Below are 17705 nucleotides of genomic sequence, written 5' to 3'. Positions count from 1 at the left end.
GTGTCATCTCCTGGAAAGAGGGGAGGAGGGCAACAGAGGAAGGGGCAGAGCGGGACAGGGGAGGAGGATGAAAGCGATTGCAAGAGAAACTAGAATAAGGTGGTTGTCTTTTTCTCCAGCTGATTCTTTGTCACTAAACAACACATATACCAGCAGCTGGTATTCAGGTGATCCGCTCCTTCTGCTTTTAGAGAATCATCCAGATGTGTTTCTGCTTTTTGACTCCAGCTCTTTCAGAATCCATATTTGGAGGGAGGGCTTTTCTCTTTTTTCATTTTGCGAGCGTGGGCCGAGGGAGTGAGCTCTAAAAATAAAACATATGTTCCTCCAGGTCTGCGGGATGAAGGGGCCCCCGGCGTATTGTTTTGGGATATGGGGGAGGACAGGGAGGATCTGGCCTGGAGAGAGATACTGCAGAGTGGATACAGACGGGGGGAGAGCAGGGGGCAGGGCTGCTGTGCTTTCAAGAAGTAGTTGAGGAAATATTCTCTTGCAAAGCAGTATGTGCAAGCTCTTTTGTAAAGCACACTTACATGTTCAAAGAATGTGAAATAAAGTACATTTTGCTCAGTTGTGCAAGTAGCCTTCTCTTCTTTCCAGTTACCACTGTAGGTTCATGTGTGGGGCAGTATGTATCTGTGCGTCACTTGAAATTGTGTGTGTGTGTGTGTAAGATGGGGTGAGGGGTGGTTGGGATTACTGTCAATAATGGTGAGCTGAAAAGGTGCATCCATGAGCCTTTCATTGATCCACAAAGCCTTCAGGGAATTACAATGAACAAGGGTTAAAAGTATCTGAGGGGCAGTGTGCACACTGAAACAGTGTATTGTGTGACTGATTCGAAAGGAGTGTGTCCATCAAGCTAAAGTGAGCAGACCAGCAGCCGAAAGCTCTGCTTGGTGAGGAATGAGTTAAAGCCAGCTGACTGAGATGTGTGGGGGAAGTTTGCACAGAGTAGAGAGAAGGGGAAATGAAGGGATATTAAGGGAGAAATAAGCATGAGTGCAGAGGGGGCTGGATATATCACGTGTCTGGATTTAGCACCAGTCCTCCTACCTCCTACTGCTGTATCTTTGTAGACTGTTCAGCAAAGTGGAAGAGAAAAGAGTGGGGGATGAGTGTGTGTGTGTGTGTGTGTGTGTGTGTGTGTGTGTGTGTGTGTGTGTGTGTGTGCGCTTGTGTGTGTGTGTGTGTGTGTGTGTGTGTGTGTGTGTGTGCAAGAAAAGAAAGAAAAAGAAAGCAAAGTCAAAGACATAAAAAAGGTTACCTAATACAAAGCATGATTAGAGGTATCATGACCCTTTCAAATCGAATCACCCTGTCAAATGAAGTCAGTCAGTCATGCACTAATTCCCACACACTGACTGCTGAGACTGCCTTAGACTTGATAAAAGTGAGCTAAGTATAGTGCAACAAAGAAGTAGAGTCTAAATATGAATATCAAGGCAAACTCACAAAAGTGAAGATCCTGGAGAAATACTATTTATGGCCTAGTGATTCTCAGTGGTGGACAGTGGCTATACAACTTGGAGGAAAATGTCCCTCCTTTGCTTCAATACTGTACTACTCAGAGAGGGTACATATTGACACTTTTACTCCCTTGCATCAATTTAAACATCCACAGTTATGTTGTGGGTACTTTTCCTGATGAAGAGGTGCATACATTTTAAATTTAAGTGCCTACTGCTGCAAACATGAACTAATAGATAATCAATTAAATTGACTGGAGGCATTCTGAAAAATAAATAGGCTGATTTCGTTACTATAAGCACTTCCTCAAATTAGATTGGAGTTCAGTATTTTCCCCTACATACATAATTTCAGTTCAGGACTTGATCATTTATACTTGATTAGCCTACTCTGTGCCTTTTAACTTAAAAAAGAACCTACTGCTTTGATAGGCCTATGATAAAGTCAAGACAGTTACTTTAAATCTGCATTAAGTAGGCCAGCCCTATTCAATTAGTGGTCCACGGGCCACATGGGGCCCGAAAGCAACTGTAATGTAAAATTTAAAGAAGCAGTATTTCAGCATAGGTTTAGTTTAAGTGCTGCTCTTTTATTGTGTTTATGCCCTTTTGGATGTGGCAATATGTAATAAAGATCCAGTGTGTTTATTATCTTATCTATTTGTTTTTCTTTTATATGGTTAACTTTGCTCGCTGTCTGCTAAACATGTCTGGCCCAGCTCATGTCCTTAGTCTGAAAATCTGGCCCAACCAAATATTTAATTGAATAGTCCTGCCCTACACACATAATTTCAGTTCAAGACTTGATCATTTATACTTGATTGGTCTACTCTGTGCCTTTTAACTTAAAATAGGCCTACTGCTTTGATAGCCCTATGATAAAGTAAAGACAGTTACTTTAGATTTAGATTTTCAAGGCACTATGACTCTTAATTGTGCATGAAAAGCATCTAATGTGTGTGACCGTATGTAGACTAGGCATGTTGCAGCTTCATTTGCATGACTCAGTCAGTACAGTCAGTTTAGATCTATTCTACAGTGTGATGTAGACATACCTTTTCCAATGAGCAGGCCTGAACAGCAGACAGTAGGCTCAAAGAGGAGTAGACCTTGGACAGCGTGGTGTCTCGGATTACTTGATTACTTGATTATCATCCACATTACAGGATGTACGCTGCTTTGTCAGTGTAGATGGGCGTATCCAGTGGGCGCGTCATTCCGGGGAGTGTCTGTGTTCAGCCAATCAAACTGTAGTATACGCTCGATGGGTGGAGCCGCCCCGCCCACACCCTCCTGTCCCAGCTGCAGCACGCTTTTGTTCAAACTCAGATGTCAGACAGTCGCTCCTGTACAGAGGTGCACTATGATGTGTCGTACCAAATGAACTTCCAAAACGCTGACATTGCCAGTGTCGCTCTTTTGCATGTACTTCCAGCCCACTGTGCCAGTTTTGGAAACTCTAATAGCTTTTGACTCACTTTGATCGTGTGAAGTTGCTCTGGGACAGCAAAGGTTTCTCGAACACAGCAACTGGAGTCTTGGAAGAGGGGAGGATTTTCCTGGAACCGGTTTCCTTGACGGTTTTTGTTGGGAGTATGACTGCTGATATGAACAGTTAGATATTTTATTCATTTTTCACAGACAGGAGAAAGTAAGCTTATGCTTCCCTTCATCCTCCTCGCTGGATATCCATGGAGAGGAGGACCTGTACGCTCTCACGCAGCTCTTGGAGTTACTTGCAGCCGAGGCAACATCGTGTGTGTTGAATTTAACCAACCTGAGAAGCAGAATAGGACACACTCCAGCTCATTTGAATGCCTTTGCTAGGAGTTTGCTGGTTTCTGTGCTGCAGGCAGGGCTTCAGTTTGCTCGGACGGGACTATGGGGAGAAAGAGGAGGAAGAGTCTTTTGAATTGCGCAACAAGGAGGACCTGACTCCCAATGGACGGGTAAAGACTCTCCACCTGCACTACACAAAGCTATCGTGCATACCACTTTAAATACGCAGTTTACAGTAAAGCACAATCTTTAAAAGTAGGCTACATGGTTAATGCAAGGTATCGACTTTAGGAAGTGTGCAGTAGCCACTTTAAATACGCAGTTTACAGTAAAGCACAATCTTTAAAAGTAGGCTACATGGTTAATGCAAAGTATCGACTTTAGGAAGTGTGCAGTAGCCGATATGTTATTGCAGCAAAGCAGGGTTCATTTCAGACAGAATTTTAACATTAAAAAGTACAACCTGTGCCCACAGGATCTGCTCATATTCCTAAAGTAGAAACCACACAGGTCACTTATTGGTTGGGTGCAGGAATCAATGCCACTCTCTTATTCTTATGCAGCACACAGAATAGTACACTGTCCAGTTTTGAATCACGCAACATTGAGTAACCCCCCCTCCTACACACATACACACATACAAACTCTGATGCAAGCTCAGTGTGTTGAACTGGTCCTGTGTGTTTGGCCTCCGTCCGCTCCATTGCAAATAAGACTGTGGCCTTGTCTTCTCTGTAATGTTAGTCATCTGATCAGGCACAGAGAGTTCAGCATTGTCCACCCACTTGTGAGGGGGCATTGTTGTCTTGAATTGAGGTAGGCTCTATCTGTTATGACCCAGCGCACAACTCTTTTCAAGTACAGTCTCTTAGAAAATTCCACTTCAAATATGTATTGGAATTGTGTGGCTGTCCTCCCATCCTACTCACTTTTTTATTGCACAGTGTTCTCATACAAACTTTAATATCTGAATTCTGTTACAGCCATTTCTTCTTGGGGGTTATTTTGTGTTATGCATTCTGTGCTGCTAAGTCATCGCATGACCTTGTAGATGAAAGTAATGCTGCTGCTGATGCCACTGCTTATCTATTTATTTGCCCCTTTTGTGTGCTTGCAACCAACCAGTGCCGCGCCACAGCGCTTTGCATGAAAACGGTGGGAGCAGATAAGTTTACACAGTTATTGCCTCAACAGAAGTCTAACAGCACCAGTAGCCTTCAGATAAGAGCAACATCTGTTGCTCAGTGGCATCAAGAGAGGTGTTGGTGTGTAGCACTCTTCTTCTTGGCAAACGTCCCTGTCATACTCATAATGTACCATCTGGCTGTTCAGTGGTGGTCAAAGGAACCCAAGTGTGCTCCATATTCATGATCAATACAAGATCACAGCAACATGTCCCATTGGGATTCCTTGATGGTCTTTGAAAGTGATACTCAGAGGTCTCCTTTTCCTGTAACTGTCCAGTGTCCATAATTAAAATGCAACCAAAGCTTCATGTGCAGAATTGTGCTCCTTCTGGTGGCTTGGGTTCAATGCTGGTTTATTGAATCGTAGATGGATGGTTTGGAAAAGAACTGGGCTCCATGAGATAATAGAATTAGTCGAAGGATTTCTTTTTGGCCTACTTTTAGTCCCTCTAAAAATGATCTGTGGAGATTCTGCTGCATTTTTACTGATGTGATTTTCACACAATAGTAATTCCTTGACTAAAGGCGTCTCTAAAAGATATGCATGGCACTGCAAAATAGACTAATTTGCTGTTTATAACTCTTCTCTGTCTTCACAGCAGCTATCTATCTTACTGCGGTGTTACATCACTAGGAAGATTCTTGGTTGATTTGATTTCTTGCAAGGAAATATTTATAAATGATGGTGTGTGTATGACTTGTTCTGGGCCATAAAAATAACAGCATTACTCTTTATGAAAGTTGCGTCTTAGTCTATCATCTTGTTTGGCCTACTTAGTTTATCACATTACTATTTAGTAGGGGGAATCACTTTATGACTGATGTAACTGTTTTATTTATTATCTAAAGGCATGTAACAGCTCTTCTGGACCTTATGTGTCTTATTCTATGATAAAGCCACCCAGGTATTGTGCTGTCATTGATTATTGGATTCCTTATCCAGTCCACTTTCACAAATCCAGTTCCTCTTGATCTGTGTGTATTGTAACCCTGTGTCAATAGTTCACGCAGCACAAATAATTAGGACCACAGTTGAACCCCTCCAAAGGCCAATACTATCAGCTGACCCACTCTTAGCCAACACAATTCGTTAAACTCTGCAGAGCCCCTCCTCTCTGAATGTACACATGTAACTTGTAGTGTTTGGCTTTCTATGGTGTCAACAGAAGAGGTGGGACATGGGGGCTGAAGATGGTCTTAGATGATTCCCAAGGAAAACCCCCTCAGGGCGACATGCCATCGTTTACTCAGAGTGCTCCAAGCCACATGTACAGACAGCAGGTCAGACCTCCCTGGGAGTGCGTGTGTCTTTTGGGCTTCAGAATACCAAAATGCTCCATTTAGTATAGGCTTCTGTCCAGCGCCTGCCAGGGATTAAAACCCACAGGTCTGGTGGAGTCTTCGTCACTCAAGACATCCAAAATCTCCTCCATGATCTCCAGTGTTGTTTTCTAATACGCTGCCAGAGGATCCCGCCATGTGTAGCATGCGCAGCGCCAAAGCCATAGACAACACACTGTTCCTCTTCTCTCTGAGGTTGGAATCGTGAGTCAGTGCTGACGCTTGTGAAGGCTTGGTCCTTGAGAGCATAGGGCCATGTCAGAACCTTTCTTCATGTTTACAGTCCTCATTCAAAGAAACTGCTCTCCAACAGCTGCCCAAACAGTCACATGGAGCTGAATGCCTCCAGTGTTGGTACAGCAAGGCACTAATTTTAGGACAGGACATCCGTCATTCTGCTTCTTTCCCTGTTTCCACTCAAACTTTATCCAGTTTTTATGTAACATTAAGTCACATTTACCAATGAACTACCACCGCGGAGTGTTTGAGCCTGCACAGTTGTAAGTGTGGGCTGGAGGAGCACCGTGGTTCATTCTGCTGCTTTGAACAAACGCGCACAGTTGGACTGGGGTGAGAGCAGGTCCCATTCACCGTCACTGCTGCCCTCTGTCTTCAGAGGTGTCACGGTACGCTGGTTTATATTTGGTTTCCGTTGCGTCTCTGCCTCACCACCTCCAGGCCACACATCTGGTCTTCAGGCCGACACCGGCTGAGCCCAAGCATTTCCTCCTGGTTACTCAGCCTCCCAGGAGAGATGGAGAGAGGGAGAGTAGACGGGGGGAAAGCAAGAGCGGAAGTCAGCCTCGGAACGAACACATCACTGCATCGTTCCCTCCATGCTCTGCTCTAGTCTGGAGTGATTCATCCCCTGCCCGTCCAAAGAGAGAGCTTTTGCCAGCTCTGCATCGCACGCTATCCGTGTTCCTCATCCCACAGCCCATTAACTCTATTGGAAAGCTATATTTTTCTGAATTGTCACGTATTGTGGAGAATTACTCCAAACATTTCAGCTTGATCTACCTGACTCGTTAGTGTATTGATTCCCTGATTAGTTTATATCACGGAATTAGAGCCTTGTAGCCACTGAAGTGATCATTATTGATTTGTCATGTTCAGACATTGCTGTCTGCCTGAATTTTCTCCTCCAGAGCTGTTGGCTTGGTTAAGTCATTTCTGGTTTACAGACAGGGAATGGGGAATTACCCAAACACGCTCTCTTCCATTCAAAAGTGACTTTCTGACACTGTTCAGTTATTCCTGTCTGGCTTTACTTTTACAGCACCGCTCCCTGAGTTAAACATGAATCAAATCTCATTATCCCAACCCTCATCTTTTCCTTATTTCCCTCAGAGCCCATCTGTCTTGTAAATATAACACAGATTCCATAGGAGTCTAAAAATTTAGATTTCATGTTTTTCTTGTTATTTATAAGCCATCCAAAAAGAAGCAGTAGACTTTTTCTGCAGTGCAAAGGCTATACTTAGGCTAGTTTGCCCAGTAGTAAAGTGTGGTGTGTGTGATCTGTGAGGGGCCCAGAATTGACCTGGATAGGGTTTCAGGTAGGCCAACACCCCTGAGCCGAGCCAGGGCGGCCACGGGAGCTGGCTCAAGGCCGTGGCTCACAGAGACAACAAGTCAGGCCATGGGGACACGCGCTGCTGCCCTGCACGCCAGTGAATCAGTCCAAATGTGCACAGGCAAGCTCTCGTGTCTGATGGGGTTTTCCAAGGTCATGTTGGGAATCCAGGGGCCTGTACACAGTGAAAGGAAACATCCTTTCCCATCTTCTTCTTAACTGGGGAGTCCTGGAATGAAAAGTTCATTGTTCCACCCGTGAAATCTGATTTTACGTGCCTGCCAGTGGCAGCCCCGTTTACAGTCAGCAGAAGCACTAACCCGAGTTTCCATACAGAACTGACATCCAAGAAAGAGGGAGTGCAATTTGATATGGGAAGATGGCCTGCAGTCCAGTTAACTGTGTAACATTTAGCAAGTAATCTGAGCGAGATTTGTTTCTGTGTTTAACCGGTGATCAACACTGCACCATTACTTTACTACAGCACTGTTTTTCTACTCCTCATAAGTCTCTCTCTCTTTCTCTCTTGTTTTTATCAAGATAACTTTGACCACCAACCTGTGACTCTGAAAGTGTAGAAGGAAAAGTTAGAAGCACAATCTCAGAGCAGGGTTACAGTTAGGTTAACAATCTTCTTAGAGAAGTGATTGATCTGAATATAGACATCCCTGGTTTTCTGGTCAGGGTGCATGCAGCTTTTGCACAAAAGATACCTCTGTTCCCCACTCCTATATTAAATAAGCTTGTTTTGCATGCCATATTTCTCTCCACCAGCTCAACCCCTTGCAAGTGAAAGCCAAGCATTACAGGAACAGAGCAGCTATGTGCTGGGACTGCCAGGGGCGGCTGCATGCTTCACTGTAACATAGCCACTAAAGACAAACTGTTGAGGGATTACTCCAACCTGTGGACCAGTTCTGAGGACTGACTACTGTTTGTGTTCCATTATCATCTATTTACACTGTTCTCTCTCTTCTGTTGACAGAGTCCAGCTGAGGTGACTGTTTCTCAACCAACTCGCACAGCCAACGGAACGAACGGGTGAGACAGAGTCAGAAACAGATTTTTGAAAACCTTAATTATAGGAAGTGATAGTTCCGTGTATTTATCGTATACTTCCTCTGAGTGCTGGGGAGTTCTGCATTATTTCTCAGGAACAAACATTAAAGCACAGGGCAGTCACTTGATTTGAATTTCCTCTGCTCTGTATTTGGTGTCATGGGGCCTTTTCAGGTGCCAAGCCATGACACGTGTCTAACCTCATGCACTCACATGTGTATGTCCACAAAGCGGGATAGATGCACATGTTAATTTACAGATGACCTGACATTGCCCAGCTGCAGCAGTGAATTGATTAGAAATGGATTATGCTGCTGTTAGTTTTGAATATTTAACCTCTTGACTATTTGTGTTTTGTCACTTTGGTCAATATTATGTTGATCTTGAATCTAGGTTACTGTAATCAATTGCAGTGTAAATGACAGGCTAACTATACAGCTTTCATATTTACACTTTATTCTATACTGCCTCCAGGTAAACCTCTCTAATGGCTGGTTAACTTTATCCAGCTTACAGATCAATGGTTACAATGTCAGGTAAAGTCAATCAAGGGCTCAATATCAGCTGTTTTTGAGTCGTATAAACTTTTTCCAGGTTCTGTTTGAAATGTTTGAATGTCTGGATTACACTTCCAAACCTCTAGATTAACTGCAGTAATGTCCGGTTAATTTAATCCATCTTCTACTTGACCAAATTCAAACCCTTTGGTACTTTCAACACTGTACACCCCTAACCTTTTGGTCACAAGGAACCTCAGCCTGCCTCACAAGTGATGCATTTCAAACGTTCATGTGGTTGACAAGTGAACGCCAGTGTCAGTGAAAAGGAGTAATTCATGGACGGTCTGATCCTGACTATTAGTGCTCGGCTGTGATCTCAGACAGTGATGCAGCCAGGCTCTACTCCATTCTGTCTCTGGCATCCTGCCCTTATCATCCCCTGCCCCCCTCCCCTCATCAGCAATCTCTGCCGTACATCTGCCGACTCACAGGCAATCAGTCACACACATCAACTCATAGGACGATCACGCACCGTGATGAATAAATGGGGGTCTGCGACAACTTTCAACAAGACCTGAGTTGCCACAGGAAGTGGGCAGGGGAGCTGAGGTTGAGACATTTTGCTGCAGTCTCTCGTTATCTCCTAAAGAAAAGGAGGAAGTGAAGACATGAGGACTGAGCCAGGCTAACTGGATTGGGTGACTCAGTCCCACCTCAGCAGCACTCCCAGAAGAGGTGTGGCTCAGATGTGTGTGTGTGCGTGTGTGTGTGTCACTTCTACAGTATAGTGGAGGTGGCCTCAGGCCACATGTCATAATTAACTACTGGTTTTTGAAGGGAGTGTGTTAAGAGCCCGGCTGTAATCATCACACTGAGTGCAGAGATTAGAGAGCGTAGTGCTTGGTTATTACCTGGCCAGTGACCGAACACGCCCAAAAGTTCAGCCATAGAGGGAAAACCAAGACAGGCTGTGATAAGTCAGGGCAAGGTGATGTAACAAATGGTGCCTTAGCCATTACTCTTGAGTCTGTGGTATCAGGCAGGACTGCTCTGGTTTTTGTACTTTCAAGGAGCTTTTGAATTGGACTGTCTAGAGGGAGACATTAATCTCCTCTGTTACATTGAGTAATGCCCAGATGTGATGGCAATGAAGTAGAGAGATATGTATTTGTTCTGTCAAACTACGACCATGTAAAACACTAAAATATATATATTTTATGTCAGTGGGAATAGTTACTGAATGCTCAGACAAAATCTGATCCAAGCAGCTCGCGTTTATTTGAAAAAATTGTCAAAATACGAGGTAGTGTACAGGTTTTCACTGTGTGTTGTAGTAAAGAGACATTTGATTGATTTTGTATGTATTTTTCAAGGAAACATACTCATCTGTGAAGAACTAAAGCAGCTCTGTACGGATGTGTTACTGTAGTGACTGATCTGAAGAGGCTGGAACAAAGTTTTTATGTAATAATAATCATTTCTCCTGGGTCAGGAGCCCTCTAATTGATTTGTTCTATATTTGCACTGCCCTCCTTCAGTCAGACAGTTTACTTAGGTTCAGAGAGATGAACGTTATCTCTGCAGGAAGACAGTGCGAGGTCTCCCCTCTTTGTCTTGCAGTCAGAGCCGCTTTGTTCCCTCCTGCTGTGCTCAAACTCAAATCTGTCTCACATCATCACTAATTTTTTCACTCTCACTCTCTGACTCTTGAAAGTTCCTTCTCATGGCTGGGTCAGAGCAGAGTACAAACTGTACCAGAAGGAAAGTGGACACTCAAGAGCTGCTCCAACTCCTTTTTATCACCATTTTGTTCCGTCTGCTTTCTCTATAGCCCCCTTTCTTCTTTAACAGCCTCTGAAAGACAAAAAGTTGACATTTTCTGGTGTGGGCTGCCAGGCTGTAATGGCTGAAAGGGACCAATGTTTCTGAGATTATTTTGTGTGTGTGGAATTATGTGTGTCTCCGAGAGAGAATTGTGTGTGTATGCATGAAACATGTGGGAGTTTGCATAAAAGGCTTAGAAGCAGGCCCCATTATAATTTCCTGTCTGAGTGTCTGTTGGTCTGTCTATCCACTACCATCCCAAACCGGCCTGGCTTACATCTAAACAGGAAGTCACATCACCAAGAGCCACCACAACAGAAACTCCATGTAAACCCAGAAGTCAATCACTCTCCATCATAAAAGACCTTGCTGATCATCCCCCTCTCTCCTTCAGTCACAAACTCAGACTTCCTGTTACACACGCCCCCACCCCCTCCTTTCTCAAAACATGACTTTTTTTTCCTCTACCCTCTGCCTAGTCCAGAGTTTCTTGGCAGTGGTCTTGAGTAAACAGCGTATTTTTAGCTGGGAGGTCATATAGGCCTAGTCTTAATCACCACATTCCCATTTTCCCACCAGCCCAGCTCCAGCCAGAGGCCCATGCTGCTCTGTGGGGGAGGGGATTGAGTCTAAAGGGAGAGGGATGGCTTCCTCCAAAGAAAAACTGATTATTTGGAGCTCAAGTATGACCCTCAGTATTTTAGGTTGTCTCAGACAGTGTTATTCATCTTCTGATGTTTAATAAACTGTGTAACTGGATGTATAACCGTCACTTGTAAACAGTACACGATCCTAAACATCAAACAAACTCTAAGCTGCTGCTTGGAGGTCGTTTGTTTGAATGCCTTTTTGGTTACATCCATCCATAAATTTTTCCGATTTCTGCTACACATCCGCACAAGGGTCATTTTTCGTAACCGTGTATGTACTTGTGGCGACAAGGCCCCGCTTTGTATGCTGGAACATGTCTCCACTGTTTCCACTGCGGTCATCCAAGCCCAAGAGCAAGGACGCTTCTTCTCTAACTTTAATTAGCATCTCGCCATTTTGATTAGACCATGGACTGAAATCAATTACTCATCGCTCAGGCAGCTCTAAACAAACACACAGTAGCAAACTAATCAACTGATTGTGCTGCTCATACTTGGTGGTTTGAAGTCTATGACCTCCTCTACCACTGATATATATAATGTGTATGATGCTCATCGGTTATGTTTCAGTATTTCCAACCAATTTGATTGCCCAAAGTGATGCTTTTTTAAAATGTACTGTACGTTTTACTTCAAGCACTAACTCAGGGTTCCAATGCGTCCTGGAAAACATTGAAAACCTGGAAAACAGTTAACCAGTTTTCCAGTACTGGAAAACACCTGGAAAATGGGAGAAAAGTAAAATGTTCTGGAAAATCACAGATTGTCCAGGAAAATTATTCCAACATTACTGCGTGCGACCTGACAACGTTAAAAAAAACACATCCCCATTCAACATTTGTGGCCATTTTTGTCATTCAGTTCTATTTAGGTCAATTTATGCACTGATCCTCTGATTATTATTATTATTATTATTATTTATTTATTTCAGTAAGGCAGCTTCCAGAGTCCTTTGCTGGCTCTTAGCTAATTCAATATTTTTTGAGAAAAGAGAAAGCTGAGATGAGAGTTGCCCATAAAAGGAATCTCTTATCTTATTGTTACTTGGTTGCACTAATAAAGTGCTGTACATCTGTGGTTGCATTGTTCTATAATTAATTTGCCATAATTTTTAAGCATGTAAGAGATGATTTCATTGATAGCCATAGACTACACATCTTTCAATGTAGATTTCCACTGAGAGGAACATATTAGACTATTTAGGAACTAAATTAGGAACTCAATTTAGACTGTCATACCAGCTTGATCATCACTGAAAATGTCCTGGAAAATGATCTCTGGAAAAGAGTGGGAACCCTGCTAACTGCTTCTGTGATACATTAGATAACCATGTTAGAAGATGGAACAAAATCAGTGCAGGGTTGATGGGCAAGATCTGTCTGGTGAAGTCGTGCTGAACTGATGAGCTCAGTGTCATGAACAGTAATACGTCTGATGCTAAAAACCTCACAATGTAACCTCAGAGCCTCCACACGTGCTTTCATACATGCGGCGCATCAGAACTCTTGCCTCTTGACTCTATGGGCGTGTTCATACAACATGACTGACATTTCATTGACCCTCATTACAGATTTGTCGCACCTGTTTGGGCGGGACAATGAACACCTTTATCACTCGTGTAAGTGCGGGGAATTTTATTTAGAGACGTCATACTAACCATACTAACAGAGCGCTACTGTTTCGTATGGTGTCACTGACATCGTAAGAAATTGTTATAAAAATGTTTAATTTCTTGTTTTAAGTGATGTAAAAAAGTGATTCTGATTGATGATTTTTAGATATAGTTTGTCAGATCTATGTTTTCTTTTGTTGTGCTCTGTCTTTACACCACCTAGTGACATAGTTGGTTCCTTGTAGTCCTATAGACATCACACCTCTACATTGTCATTGTGTTGTTGAGGTAAAAAAGTGAAAGTAGTGCACACACAAACTACAACTGGGGAAAGTTGGATAGTATTGAACATCTCATCTCATTATCGGACACATGTCACACTTTGTATCAGCGCCTTATTGACTTCACATCATGCAGTCCCTCACCGCTGTATAGCAGCCTCAGGACATTCACACTCACATGAATGCATACACCAATATGGTGTCTGGATTTTTTTGCTCTAGAGTCAAATGTGGTTGGATGTATTAATAGGGAAAATATCCATTTGTGATAACAAACCCCTCCCATTGGCAGCCAGCAATGTATTCCCTTGGGTAAGATGACCTGTGTATAATGGCCTGCCAACATTTTCCTTTGTAAAGCTCTTAAAAAATTCTTGAGCTGTTTCCATGCTTCAAATGATTCCCTTTGACTCCAGATACTGACTCGTCTGTGCTTCCAAAGACAAAATATGAAAACCCTAAAAACACTGATATTCATAAGATGATCCCTCTTTGGTAGTGGCTGATGTTGAGTCCTCGAGGTGCTGTCTGTGCCCCCCCCCCATTCTTCGAGCTGTCTAATCCCCATGTCAAATTGTTTCCTGCTCTCCACAGGAAGTTACCCACTGAAGGCCCCACCGTCACGGCCTCTGCCGGGGCTTCTGGGAATGTGGGGGCGGTAGAAATGGAGGGCTAGGGGTTGAGTGAAGGTGGGGGTTTGAGGGCTGCTGGACAGCTGTGGAGAGCTGAAGCCCCCACATCGCTCAACAGGACTCAAACATCTGCCCCAAGCAGTGAAACATTTGATAGTTTCTATCTGCCATCTTTAATTTTGTTATTCCATGTAATGTTTTTAGACAAAGTATGGCTGAATCATGTCATGCAGAAGTGCATGGACATAGTTTGAAGGAAGACGGGGGACCTGTGCGATGGTGGTCATGTGTGGAATCATGTTAATGTGATTTTCTGCAACAATTCTTCGAACCCTTGGAATAGTCAGTGAAACATTTGAGACCAGAACAAAACAAATCCAGTTCACTTCCTGTTTCCTATGACCTGAACTGAGGTAGCACTTCATGGAGACAGTTCTCCTAATCATGAATAGTCTAGATGTTGTCAGTAAGATCCCATAGGCCTCACTGTATTTCATTCTAAAAACAGGGAACCTTTTTACAAAATGTTAGTTCTTAGGCATGGGCAATAACGTTTATTACCAAAGGTCAGAGGTCAGGTGTTTTCAATTTACTCCCAAACTGGAAACTACTATGTCTGAGAATATCTTTAACTTCTTTCTTTGAAAGTGTAACTCATTTTAATGACATTTTTGTGGAATAAGAAAAACATTTGGTGAAAGAAAAGAAGAGAATGAATCAAAGGAGATGGTTTTCATTTAGAGACTCGTTGCAGACTTTGTACAGACTTTTTACAACTTCATGGTCACGAGTCAGGGAGTTTTCTTGAACATAGCTTTGGTATTTTGGACACAATGGTCAGACGGAATCTGCAAATGCAATTGAAGGTCAGGCTAAAGGTTAAAACCTGGGTTTGGACCTGCAAGCCTGTCCACTATTAAACCATTTCTGCACGGCCGAGGACAGCATAACGCTAACTTAAAAAGTATGTCAGATTGAAACGGGGGCAGATGGTTTTAGTAACATAAATTAGATTGTGATTTTTATGGCAATGGGAAAATATCAGGATTTCTTGGAAATCTGCAGACAGACGTGAGAAATGTAATGCTTTATTCCCCGAAAAATGTCCAAGAGATGATGTATCACCATGTGTACTTCATAATCTCCAGTAGACAACATAAGGGTTGACATTGTTTTTTTATTGCTCGTGACGTTTTGGTTGCAGACCCACCATGGACAATAGCATGCAATAATCCAAAGCATTGAACATAACCCCCCTGCTGTGCACTACAGGCTTTACTCTTCAGTCAAGGCATAGTTTTTCTGTGAATCTAATCCCGTTCCCATTTGAGCGACATACAGACTATCTCTGCCTGTCTGCGTGCATGTCTGCGTTATGTAGAAGGGGTCATTAACAAGCTCGAATAAGAGACGTCGTCACATTTCTGTGTTTATTTTAATGCCTATAAGTGGGGTCCTGGGATGCACAGACTGTCAGAGGTCCCCAAAGAGCCAGACTGAGTATAATGTGACACCATACTGACTCTGTCCTTCTCACTTCTGCCTGCGAGTTATGTCGCTGACCACTCCACATACACACAAAAAAACCTGGTCAACAATATAGAGTTTCACTGAGTCTGAATATCAGCTTAAATTAGAGACTGATGCCAACGGTTGAATCTACAACTGTAAATACTTATGAAGGCACCGCATTGTGTGGATTTAAAGCTCTGTTTAAGAGTGATGCATCAAAGGCTGACATGATAAATAATTGTATAGACAGGATCAGGTCAGTGCACACTCAGACAAAGGAAATGGCTTTTGCAGACATGTAAGATGAGTCTAAGCAGATAATGCTATATTCAGCGTCATTGACTACTGCTGCTTCCCGTTAGGAGGAACCCTCAGGAATCATCAGATCAATACAGACATAAATCAGCTGGTGAAGGAGTAGGTGACTAGAGGGCAAATAACCCTAGGAGGGAGGGAGGTAGGGCTCGATTCATTTCCTGAGCAGTAATCCCGGGAGGAGAGGGAGGACAGGAAGAAAGGAGGGGCTTGCTTATACCTCACATGCTGGTTTGACCCACGGAAAATAGAAAATAAATGAGTAATTAGATAAATAAATGAGGAGATATGAAACCTCTAAACAAGCAAATAGACTGGAAATGAACCCTGACCCTGAAATACAAAGCTTGAGTTTGTCCTCACTACTTGATCAAAATTTGCAGCATCCTTGTGAGTGAAGTTTTCAGCAAACGTGAGCAGCAGTTCAGCTGATTTACAGATGTTTTTGATGCTTCTGGTTTCAACTATCTGAGGCTGTGACCTCTTGAACCCTCTGCCTTCCTCTGACCAGCGTGAGCTGGCTGGCTGAGCGTCAGGCCGGCGTTGCTCTGTCACGTTTATTTTCAGTCTGCCTGCTCAGCTCGCCGGCCAAAGTGATAAAAGAGAGACAAGCTGTCCACAGTGGCGTGGTATGCATCAGTGTGTTTGTGTGCCTGAGTGCTGCTAGGGAGGGAGAGTGGAGGAACGCTGGAGGACAGATATTCGTGGCACTTCTTCCAGTCCCCCCTGTGTGACCCCCTCAACAGAGTGTCAGGGCGGCTTGTAGCTGGCACAGTGTCACGTGGTGAGGGGGGTTCACAGCCAACTGAGTGTCTCTGGGCCAATTAGCCATCCAATAGGAGGGAGACGCTCAGGGTAGACCTGAGTTGAGAGGGAGGCCGAGTTATTTACATTCTCTCTCTGTTCCTCCACACAGACACGCTGTCTCAGAAGGGTCTGAGGAGATGAAGAGTCTGATCATTGAGAAGAATAAGATGGGCCTGGAGGAAGAGTCAGAGCTGCTGGTCAAAGGTAAGTCTGACGTGGCTCATTACACCTTCACCGTCATTTAAAGGGATCCACCTGCTGTGTTTGGTTGTGCTGAACATACAGCTCAGAGTCATTAATGAAATTATTGCACCAAGATTTCCCACACACTCACACGCTTCAGCTGGTTTCATTGAAAAAGTTGATTCTAATTATGAATTGATTTTGAATACCTTTGCAGTTTGGACTGTGGGCTATGCAACATTAGCATTATAAAGACAACCCTCAGGCTTTGGAAAACTATAACGGGTATTATTTTTACTTTTTAATAGAAACTGAGAACTTCTTAAGGCACTGCTGATAGATCAATCATATTAATATCCATGGATTAATCAATTCTCAAGTTTAGGCCGTAGCCGAAGCTCTACTTTGTTCTTCCATTCATAAATGAGGTCTTTGCAGAGCTACGTTTGCACTGTTCATTTCATTAACAAAGCATATATAATATTACCCTAATTGCCTCCTAATAACTACTGTCCCGGCTCCATGCTGAGCTGTCGCCCAGTAGCGAATGCCTCTCTGACCACATGTGGCCCACAACTACTCCAACACTCTCCCCACACACGCATCCCTACCCCTACCCCCACCCACAACCCCCCACCCCTCCCTGTGTGTTCATGTTAGGATAGCTACAGGCACACTGAGGCGCCACCTTGGGTGTCTGATGCTTTTGAGGAATGATCTCATAAGATATTTCTGTGTGATTTTTTTTCTCTCTCTTGGCCTGCTACTTATGGGGGAGCAGTAAAATGCCAGCACTTGGATAAGTTACGTCCTGTTTGGAATGGCGGCAGTCAGATTGCCTAATTCTGACAGCAGTTACTATGCACCGATGGCTAGTGCCCCTCCCTCAGTGCTGTGCTCTCTCTGTCCAGGCTGCACTGTTGGAAGGAAAGAGTTCCCCTCCAAAACAGAGAACTGTATTTTTTCTTCTGGGCTATT

The 17705-nt window shown here is 43.5% G+C and overlaps 2 protein-coding genes across 2 annotated transcripts in view; one reads left to right on the top strand and one right to left on the bottom strand.

Annotated features, from left to right (window-relative positions):
• Positions 1–2673, bottom strand: part of cntnap1 (contactin associated protein 1) — a 33334-nt gene extending 30661 nt beyond the window's left edge. The window contains exon 1 of the mRNA XM_034711689.1: positions 2525–2673. The gene's annotated coding sequence lies outside the window, so the exon portion shown is untranslated. The remainder of the gene's footprint in view (positions 1–2524) is intronic.
• A 122-nt stretch (positions 2674–2795) lies between these two features.
• The window catches only part of plekhh3 (pleckstrin homology, MyTH4 and FERM domain containing H3), a 31058-nt gene continuing 16148 nt past the window's right edge, over positions 2796–17705 (top strand). Inside the window, exons 1-3 of the mRNA XM_034711690.1 lie at positions 2796–3418; positions 8338–8393; positions 16654–16748. Of these exons, the coding sequence (XP_034567581.1) occupies positions 3284–3418; positions 8338–8393; positions 16654–16748 (286 nt within the window). The 5' untranslated portion in view covers positions 2796–3283. The remainder of the gene's footprint in view (positions 3419–8337; positions 8394–16653; positions 16749–17705) is intronic.

The sequence above is a fragment of the Notolabrus celidotus genome, chromosome 20 (assembly GCF_009762535.1).
Source record: "Notolabrus celidotus isolate fNotCel1 chromosome 20, fNotCel1.pri, whole genome shotgun sequence".
Classification (NCBI taxonomy): domain Eukaryota; kingdom Metazoa; phylum Chordata; class Actinopteri; order Labriformes; family Labridae; genus Notolabrus; species Notolabrus celidotus.
Note: the sequence above shows the minus strand (reverse complement) of the source record. Positions and strands in the feature narration are given on the sequence as shown.